At 51.5% G+C, this 10,320-nt stretch overlaps 2 protein-coding genes across 2 annotated transcripts; both read right to left on the bottom strand.

Annotated features, from left to right (window-relative positions):
- Positions 1–2,241: 2,241 nt before the first annotated feature.
- N656DRAFT_175664 (uncharacterized protein) lies at positions 2,242–3,109 on the bottom strand. The gene is made up of 2 exons (XM_064808754.1): positions 2,852–3,109; positions 2,242–2,778 (listed from the first exon to the last, which is right to left on the bottom strand). The coding sequence occupies exons 1-2, from the start codon at positions 3,007–3,009 to the stop codon at positions 2,463–2,465; spliced, it is 474 nt and encodes a 157-aa protein (XP_064668766.1). The 5' UTR covers positions 3,010–3,109; the 3' UTR covers positions 2,242–2,462.
- A 5,533-nt stretch (positions 3,110–8,642) lies between these two features.
- Positions 8,643–9,074, bottom strand: N656DRAFT_712405 (uncharacterized protein; the record flags this gene model as incomplete). The annotated part of the gene is made up of 1 exon (XM_064811805.1): positions 8,643–9,074. One exon carries the CDS (start codon positions 9,072–9,074, stop codon positions 8,643–8,645), a length of 432 nt encoding a protein of 143 aa, XP_064668765.1.
- Positions 9,075–10,320: the final 1,246 nt, after the last annotated feature.

Raw genomic sequence — 10,320 nt, 5'->3', positions numbered from 1 at the left:
TATATGGGTTGGAAAGAGCAAGGCGTCAGGGTGTACCGAGAGACACTTCACACCTCTCTCTGGCCATAGCGTTTCGCGCAACACTTCCAGCCTCATTGTCAGAGGGCAGAGAGGGAGAAACGCTATCCGGACTATATCCCGTGAGCGTTGACCTAGCAATGCCCCTTCATTGGTTTTGTAATCAGGGCCTAGAGCACTAGTACTAGAGACCAGATGCAGGAGTTCCATTCCATGGAGGGAGCAGTCTGACTGGCTGTCCAAGGCACTGTAGCCTGAGGTACCTGACACTGGCAGTGCAGCAACCTCAGGTCCGCTCGAGGACAACGCGCGGCGTGCTTCTAACCTGAAATCTGCCAGTCAGCTGAGCACAACCCAACCAACCATCAACCAGTCTCTCACACCCCCCTTCCCCAGTTATCGGACACAATCCATGCTGAGACAGGGTCGGACCGATCGGTTACTCAATGGACGAACCAGCCCTCTTCCCGCTCAACTTCAATGGTTAGGATCTGATCATCTTCTGCGCAGGGCGGACCGCTCAATTGACCAAGTCATCCGCCTGATTTGATCAACGAACAGCTTGACCGCAGCGAAGGATCAGCGGCGTGTCGCCGCGCCATAAGCTGCCAGAGCACTACTATAGTAAAAAGCACGCAACTGTCAGGTCTATCGTACGAAGTGCATTAGTACGCCGCTACCGGGAGCGCGCAGCTAGCAAACGTGGAAGCTTTAGCTGAGCCTAGCTGGCTGTTGCGACCATGAGAGATTATCGCCCTTTTCCAGATACTACCTTAGGAATCTGACCGGAATACCACAGAGGACGTGGCACGCTCCCAGGGTTCGAGATGCTGCGGGCTCTAGAGCGCGGCAACTGCGGATAAAGTGATGTTTGAACTTAACATAGCAAGAATTGGACAGGTCGGGCCCAAGTGGGAGTAGTGAAGCAAGTAACTCAAGCAAGGGACGAGACTCCTCTGTGGTGTTTAGCTGTACCTGAGCGATTGAGTCCGAAGAGACGTCCGCTACCTAGTTTCTGGCCCTAATCACCATCATGATATGTGTCTGCCGTTCATGGATACGCTGACTAATGGAGTTATCAATGCCAGACTCAGCATTCAATGAGATACCAAGTTCAAGGTCTCTCCGTTCATCCAGACGGGAGAGGGCGTCAACCTAGCGACAACCGCCACCCTAAGTTGCGAAGTGAGATATGACAACGTTTCTACACAGATCAGAGGAAGATCACCCATACGATAACAGGCTCGGAAGCGCCCGCGGCGCCGTACATGGAACCGTTGAACACCACACGGCAGATACAACACGGGAGTCGAAAGCTAGTCCTACTATAGTTTCCTCATAGGCTCATGTGGGCTTACTCTACCCAACTAGCCTCCAATCACAAGCCCACTGGCCGTTACAAGAGGCAAGACGACAAAACATCCAAACCATTCACAACCCGGGCCGGCCAGTCGGAACCAAACGGCCCCGCCTCGCAGCATTGCACTGGATATTGGCTCACAGTTTGTGGTGTAAGCTTCTCCTTGTCTGTGTCCAAACTTGAAACAGCACACTGCGCAGCGGGTAAGCAGTACAGGATCCTACATTCCTCACATACTACCGGTACTTCGCACTCGCTCCCGTCTCTTCATGCCGTGGAATGGAGGCTGCTTGTCTAAGCGGCTGGCGGCGAGCGACGAGGCAGCCTCAACTGGGCGGCTATATATCGTACGCCCGTTACGCAGCAGCTGGGCCGAGACAATGAGAGGTTCAAACGGCTCGACCATCCTACTGGCCTTGTCTGAACGGTCCCTGAACATTCCAGCGACCCTTGCCTGAGAGCGTCTAGAAGGGGACTCGAGGAATGCATAGCCACGTAGACAAACAAAAACAAAGCGCCAAGCCAGTGCCCCTTGGCGGGACACTGTTGATGGAGAACCTGGAAGTGAATTGGACGGGACAGGGATGGCAATACATAGCACTGTGCCTACCAGAGTAAGCTTCCAGTGCTGTTTCATGCTCATTGAGCATGAATCGGCGGATTCACGGTGTCATCGTCAACGGCTTTTGGACTTCGGGCTGAACCACTCTGCGTCCACGCCCCGAGACTGCGTCCTTTCCTGGCCATCACTGGTCAGCCACCAGATTCGGGTACGCTGTTGTTCCAAGCCGAGACATTCACCCATGTCACCGGGCCAGCGGTCGTTCATTGGCGAGATCAGAGGAGCCAACACGGTACAGCACAGTACAGGGCCACACAAACACACGGGGTTGCCCGGCGAGGCTCTGGGCTCTTAGTTGTGATCTGCTGCCGAGTCCGGGGGACGGCCGGCAGGTGGAGTCGGGTGTCTTCCGAGGGACGGCTTCTCATGCCACACAAGGCTAGGCAGGCACACCACACATAAAGCCAGTGGCAAGCGGGTGTTGCCGGGGATCGGACGGGGATGAATCAGCGTCTTCGATACCTACTCTAGGCAGAGATTGTCGCCCGTTCCTGCCCGACCGGCAGCCTGCAAAATCTTTGGTGTATACCTTACGTACCTGAGTATCCGTACACACTGACAGACCAACCGCCTCGAACAGGTCCCAAGTAGATAAGCCAGTCGGGAAGCCGGATCGTGGCCAACCAGCTGCGGATATGTTCGGAATGAGGAAAACAACTGCGGAATTCTTCGGGCTTCCTTGCAGCATGCATGGCTGGTCGCCTTTAAGGCAAAAACTTCACAGCGCAGGGAGGCAGGGCGGTAGAGCGGCTGACACGTTGACCGGCATGAACTGGAGCTGATTTTGCCTAACGTTAGCCAATGCAGCGTCGTCAATGAGCTTCCCCAGTGGATCAAGCATATGTACATACAGTACACTAACTCTAGTGTAGCCCTGGCATGGATGGAAAATCACCAGTGACAGCGCAGGAGCCTTTTTAGGAGGTGTTAGGCATGTGGCAGATGGAGACTTGGGCCTCAAACGCCATTGCAAAAATTTTTTCCGTGTCTGAATCTTGGATCCAGGCATGGAAATCAGCGAGCCGCTTGCGGCGTTTGCGGCCCAGCACCAGGCGTATGCTCCTGGGTAGGAATGTGCTCACGCTTCCGGGTCTGAATGGCTAGGGTTGGATGAGGCGTCAAGAGGCAATTGCAACGACGCAACTCATTGTGGAGACCATCTGCGCGTAGGCGAGAGCTGCGACAGTTGAGACAAGGTACGACAGACGCATGAGAAAGAGAAAATTTTGCAGTTGTTGGACTCAACGGCGCGGCCGACAGATTGGAACCAGGGGTCGTCCAGATTTGGATTCGCTACCTCGGGCGTGGAATTTGCTGGAAGAGGCGAGGAATAACCAGAGCATCAAGAGGATGTATTGCAGTTGATGTAATCTTAGCCAGAGTGCATACCTTACTTTGTATAACACTCATTGATGAGAATGATAGAAAATGTCGATATTATCCTAGTGTACTCCGTAGGCTAGGTGCCTACCTTAGCGCCTGGCCTCGGGACCGGGCTGAAATGTGATCGGAGGCCGGAGATCGTGCTGCGCAAGAATGCTAAATTATCCGAAACGGCACGGGAAGGACCCGAGGTGGGACCCCTCAGTCGGCCTGCCCAATCGGTGGCAGACTTTGGATTATGTAAAACGTTCAACCGCCAACATAACGTTCACAATGCCGGGGCTCTTCTGTCGTGTGTCATTCATCCTTCGACGAAACAAGCATGGTAAATCGTGCTCATTGGTCTAGAGATAGATGAGTCTTTACATTCATACATGTAGGTGTTGATACAGCCAAGCATAACCGCCACCAATCTATGGCCGGGACCAGCTCGATATGTAATTATGTATTGCTTAGGTTTCTTGCTTAACTACCAGGCTGGAAAGCTGTCACCGAAAAGATGCCCTTACATGAAAGGGTAAATGATGTCTTCCCATACACTACATGGACACTACACCCAGGCTCACCAAGCTGGCGCCAGCCCGTGCTGTAACTGCCTAGGTATTGTACCGTAGGAATTGAACGGATCGGATGAGTCACTCAATGATCCATTGATGAGAGGAGCTTGCAATGCTCCCAGTCGTCAAACTTTGCTCACCGTACTCCATATGTACGTACATACGTACTGCTAGTGTCTTGGTCGACCCACACCGAGGTGCACACCTTCCTCCAATTTCGGTATTGTAAGAGCCTTTGGCGAATATGCATTGCTAGAACCTTGACGAATATACCACAACCTTGATGTCTCTTGCCATGTGCACATGGAACAGTTCTTGATTTGCTTTCGGTGCAGTGGAACAGATCCTTGGACCCGCCAGGACTCCAGCAATGGACCTCAGCGGAGCCTAAGTGGAAACATCTCTCTACGTACACGTGTAGCAACACCGCTGCTAAGACAAAGCCAAAACATACGTCGTTCACGAGACCTAGAGAAAAAAAAGTTTTATGCCGTCGTGTTTACTCCGCATCCATCCCTCGTTTTGGTCATGTTTGCATATCCACTCTGACTTCCGAATTACTGTATGGTATGTACTGTACATAAGGTAGTGAGTCTCTTGGACTAATGCCCTGAATACCTACTCACTACCTTATCCGAGGGCCCGATTTCGGATCAGTTTGCAGCATACTCCGCGAGTCCGTGGGCATGAGAATGAACACAATTTAGCAGCACGGGGTCCTGCAATTCAGATGTAAAGTAACCGCACTCTCTGCTCTTTCAAGCCAGCTGCCCTGCCTGTTGGGACGAACCAAACCACATGATTTGAAAGGAGGGAGAAGGTAGTGCATTAGGTGGGGGTTATGGATGTTGGTTAATATCGACCACGCAGTAATTCAACGTCTCTGCCTTGCTTGTGTGTAAGGTATGTGCGGTAAAATACATGGCCATACACGTCCACTACAGTAGGGTACAGTAGGCTACGAGAGTGTAACATACCGTCCTAGGTATGAATGTAGAACCTTCTCGGCATGGCTCCCAGAGACGGCTCGCCAATGCTGCTGTTATATGCCAGTGGAATTGATATACATCCTCCATCTATGCAGCAATTTCCTGTCCCGTCCAGTCCAGTGCGAAAACCTGGATACAGTCCGTTTCAGTAGGAGGGGCGACAATGTCATCCCATGTTTAAACTGATTAGACATAAAATATGAGCTAAGGGTGTACTATTGTGACTCTTTGAGGGTATGCTGTAGTACAGCATGATGGTTCGCATTCACGCCCTTCATGTGTGGCCTGATGTTGAAGGGTAAAGTTGCGTCGAGGGTAGTTGTATGTATGTACTGTACTCCGTACATACCCGGAATCTGCAGGCACGGAAACTGGAAGGGCTCCAAGTATCTACTGTGGGAGAGACCAGGAGGGTGATTACAGTCTTCGTAGATTCAACCGTCCATTGCATGAGATGATCCTCTGTTAGAACGACAATCCATGAATTAAAGTACGTACATGATACCTACACAGTGTTACAGGCAACAAGTCGATATCGGCTGTTTCCGCATTTTGATGTTGTAGGGCAGATGGAGGAACAGCAAACAAACAGGCAACCACACATCAAACCGGGGCGGCCGGTACCGGACCCGGATGCCGCGACGCATGCGGAATGCAGGCCCAGAGACGGGAAGAAACGCGACCCTTGAAGAACGGAACCGCTCTGCTGCGCGATGAGGCAATTGGGCGGACGGCGAAAAGCCCTGAACCGGAGATCGGGTGCTCTCCCTGACATGGCGCCATGACGGGCAGAAAACGGATCATCTTCGATGAGACAGTTAGGGATGGGAAATTTTCCATCAAGGCTTCGAAATTCAGAAACTGAAAAATGACCTTTGAATTTCGAAATTTCCGCCATTTCCGCTAACCATCTCTGGAAGGCGGTAAGCGTATAGGGATAGGGTTATGTGTGCCCAACCCAGTTTTGTAAGTGCCCACCTTTCGACCTTACTACCCAGTGTCCGCCATCAAGGTGGTAAACCATCCTCGATTTCCTTCCTGCAACAACGCAAATAACGTCAAAATGGTTCTTCTTCTTCTTCTTCTTCAACTGACCCTGTTGCTGGGCTCTCAAATGCTCAGATTATGAGGGGATTGATGACGCGATTGGCCGACTTTTTCAGGAGGATGTCCAGGAACCCTAGTAATTTCCTAGGAAAATAGGACAACCTGTTACCTATCCTGTCCTTCAGCCCTTGGCCTGTGGGAGGGAAAATGGGAAAAAATATCCTTGGCATGAGGATCTTGAAATTCAAGGGCCCCTTGAATGAAAAAATTTCACAGGAGGGTTGAAATTTCGGAAAATTGAAATTTCATTTCCCTTCCCTGGAGACAGTATCATTCTTTACGGCCCATACGTACCCATTTCTCGTCCACCATCTATCACCTACCAGTAGGTAATAAGGTGGGGCCGGCCCCCTTGGGAGACGTGGTTCTCTTTGTCGTTGCTGTGAGCTTGACGTGCCTTTGGGTTATGTTGGAGAGATTTGCTCATTTTCTGTCGTCATTTGCCATGGCATGTCATGCTTTGCGTAGTTTGTAGGTAACAGTATTGACATTGAATGGCTCTCGCCATCATCGCGAGACAGGGACAATGCTCAACGACCGGCTACCTTAGCTAGCTTAGCCGGAACAAGCCAGTAAATTAGTAGGAGCACGTAGGAGATCGTGAGAGTTACCTTAGTTACCTTTCCCAGATTGGACGTAATACACTTCGGAAGTACCTCACCTGACGTTATTCCCGTACCCGCCCTGGTGGCCTAGCCGGTATATCGATTCTCACCGGATCTTGAGAATTAAAAGATGGAATGGGGCAAAAAAGTGATGAAGGGGGTTCCCCAAAATGAACCGCGGGGTTTGTGGGGGAGGCGAGATGGTTGTTTCTTTGAGGTCCTTTGCTTTCACCTCGGTGTGGGTGTTAGAATCCATACCCTCTCCGGTGCCGGGCAGGCCAGGGCGAATTGCTTAGCTAAAGTTCCGAGTATTAAACTTTGCCTCTAGTTTATCAAAAGGACCTCTTCGGCAGAGGCAACTGTCCTCGAGCACATCAGCTGATAGTAAAGTCTGGTCTGTTCTGTTGGATCCGGTTTCTGACTCTGATGAGATCATGAGCCAGCAAAAAGAAAAAACCTTGCCCATTGACTGCGTGGATACGCAGCTCCACTGCTGTTCTGGACACGGGGTCAAGGCGTCGACTCTGAGTCTGAGTCAATTGCGCTATCGTCCTGTGTTTATCTTGATGAAATTTGCAAGCCGAAAAGTTTCCACAGCGTCACGTCTTCTGTTCGTGCCTGTTGGGCGTGACAACAGAAGCCAACCCGTCTGTTCTCAGTGGTCCAAAAGCCCAACCCCACCAGCCAAGATCCTGACTGATGTGTTCGTAGTTCCTGTAGTATAGCAGACCAGAGAGCGGCTGGGTGTAACGTGGCGCAGCTCTTTCCCTTGAATGAATTTCTCTCCAAGGAGGAACCGTTCCGGGCGCAGTTCACACCTCCCGGGTCAACAACATTGCGCTATGGGAGGGGCAAAAAAATTCGAGGACAAAGAATAGATGGTGCATACCGTTCGATGCCAATATGCAGAGAGTAGCAGTATGGGCTGTTCAATGCAATGGATGCTAGATACTGGCAGAGTGTAACGTGGGTATACCTAAGGTACCTAGTTCTCGTCGATTCTTAGGTAAGGCCGCCAAACGTGTGCCGGAATATCTCTCGCAACCAAATGATGATTGACAAGGTGGTTCCAATGGATGTTCTTCGCACCATCGGAACATGCTGGCGGCGCGGGACGGGATTGGAACCCCGCTTGTGCCTCTCTGGCAGTCCCGCAGTGGTTGGGATGACAGTAGAATTGTGAAGGAAAAGCACCGCTCGAACCACCGCCAGATGGCCGGCTGAAATTAGAGCAATTAGGTAGAGGCATCGCAACTCGGAACTGCCTTGTACGATGCGAGACAAGCAAGCAATTCACACGCTGCAGTTGAAACTGCTGTGCTTGGTGGACTGAAACAAGCTCCATTTGACCATTGCCAATCTCTATAGAGGTGCCGGCCCCTCGTGCGGAGACGTCTTGGAGCCGTGAGCCAAGTCTGGCCGTATTCCGGACTCCAACATCCAGAGAAATTCAGATTCCATCGTGACATGATCATAAATCCCAGTCCAGTAAAAACAATGGCTGCTGGCACACAATCCTCCCAATGCCGTGTCGCTGTCCAACGCCAACCCGTATCCTTGTGCTAGCAAGTCAGGTCCCAGCAGTCTGAGCGTGCCGTGCCAAAACCGATGCCCGAAGCGTCCACCCAGGCCATTCCAGATGCATAATGCCCGGAGAAAACATATAAAGAAAGGAATAAATAAATTGAAAAAAAAAAAAAATTCAGAACATGTTCCTTTCGCTCCGTAATACCAATGTATCGTTCATCCCGTACCCAAAGTGTGAGCCGAGCCAATACGCCTGAATGGAAAGTACAATTGTATGAACCCAACCACCAGTAATACCCAAACTTTTTTTATGATGCTGTGCTCCGATGATGCAAGATTTTTGTTACAACAAGGCCGCAAGAGACAAATGAAACCTTGAAGGCTGAGTTGTGTGATGTTCTAGGAACGGACGTGGAAACCAATTGAGGTGGGGTATAGTTGCAGAGTGTAAGAACAAAGTTTCGCGGTGGTTGTCTAGTATGATCGTCTGCGCTGAAGCCGAACGGATTCGAAAGAGCGGGCATATGCTCGAAGCTCCCTTGTCGCCTTTTCAGACAGCTGCGCCGGGTCGAGTCCCGCAGAGGAGTTGGTCCGTATGGAGCATAGACTGGAGTGCGACGTTGAGGGTGAGAGAGCCGGACGGGTCGATTCCCTCCGCGTGCTCGGAGAGGCGAGACTGAAGTCGTAGGCCGGGGACAGGTAGAACTTGGTGGTACTTGTCGTTGCCGGCTTGGTGAAGGACCAATCGCACGGTGACTCGCTTAACGTCGGGGAACTCGCTGCAGAGCTCGATGATGATGATGTCTTCTCATAATCGGCTAGCCGGCAGGATTCAGAGCAGTATGTTGTGCCGTCGGTTTGCTTGTCGCAAGCCAGGCAGAACTCGTGTGTCCATTCGAGAGACATGGCGGCCGTGGTGGACGCAAAGATGGAAAATGGGGAAATGGAGTTTTCGAGAACTGGTTTAAGCACCCGGTGGTGCGGTGCTTGTCTCCCTGGGAGCTGATCGACGCGAGCTGGGTGGTAGGTATAGGGGAGCTCGAGATGTGTGACGGTGTCGAGGTTCAATGTGCAGATTGGAGAGAGAGACCGAAGCTGTGAGCTGCTTCCCAAGGGAATGGTCGACTATAAGAAGACGAATGGTTGTTGACTCATAGCAATGGAATGCCAATCCACGGCAAGGCGATGTGGGGAGGCACGAAGGAGAGTGTGAGGAACCCAAGACGAAGCTATCTTGCTACAAGGTGGGAATGGAGTTGAGAAGCTGGGGACGCCTGAACTATGTATCGTTGGCCCCTGCCTGCCCTGGTTGTTGCGGGTGTGTGAGAAAGCAGGGATGGCCAGAGCCCATGACCATAAAGGACCCATGAAGGCTCTTCAGACGTGGTGTAGGTTGACGCCATGAGCGTACATGAACAGAGACACGCAGCCAGGTCTCTTAAATGCAAAAAACACAGGCAAGGTACTAAATAATCACTGCATGGAAAGTACCGAACGCACCCGTTCCTTTCGAGCAAAGGTTTCGTCAAGTGGGTCTTGCCTCTGGGAGGCTGCAATCTGCGCTATGATCCCTCCGTCATCAGAGGGCTGGTGTGGGGGAAAATTCTTCTAGTGAGGCGTGAGTCTAGCATGGCCTTTTCGTGGCACCACCTTGGTCATTTGTGAGTTGGAGAGTGGAGACTGCAGCCTCTCTTGACGCATTCTGGCTGGCCAGCGCCCACAGAGGACGCTGTGACGGGGTGTGGTCAGTCAAGGGCGTTCTCGATCTTGTCAGTGCAGATCCAGACTACAAGACCTAACGAAAAAAGAGAAGATGTCAAACGAAAAAACCACCCAGAACAATTGCTATCCGCTGGTTTGTTGAGGGGATCTATGGACTCTCACTTGTTTCGCCCAACCTAGCTTAACGCTAACGTTGGTGCTTTAATATGGAATTGTTCATGCTATGATGCCAAGCGAATGAGAGATGCGTGGTACGAGTGGGGGGTCGATTCTTTGCTCTCCTCTCCCGATTTTCAGAATCTTACCAGCTCTGGTTCGATCTCGTCTATCGAGCAGGCGACAGGAAAGTGTATGGTACCAAAGAACGGCTTGGGCCGGTGGGCCAGGGTCTTCCCACGCACTCCAATGCGTTTCGTTGGGCTGCGCATGG

Source organism: Canariomyces notabilis, assembly GCF_033297395.1.
Source record: "Canariomyces notabilis strain CBS 508.74 unplaced genomic scaffold N656scaffold_16, whole genome shotgun sequence".
Taxonomy (NCBI): domain Eukaryota; kingdom Fungi; phylum Ascomycota; class Sordariomycetes; order Sordariales; family Chaetomiaceae; genus Canariomyces; species Canariomyces notabilis.
Note: the sequence above shows the minus strand (reverse complement) of the source record. Positions and strands in the feature narration are given on the sequence as shown.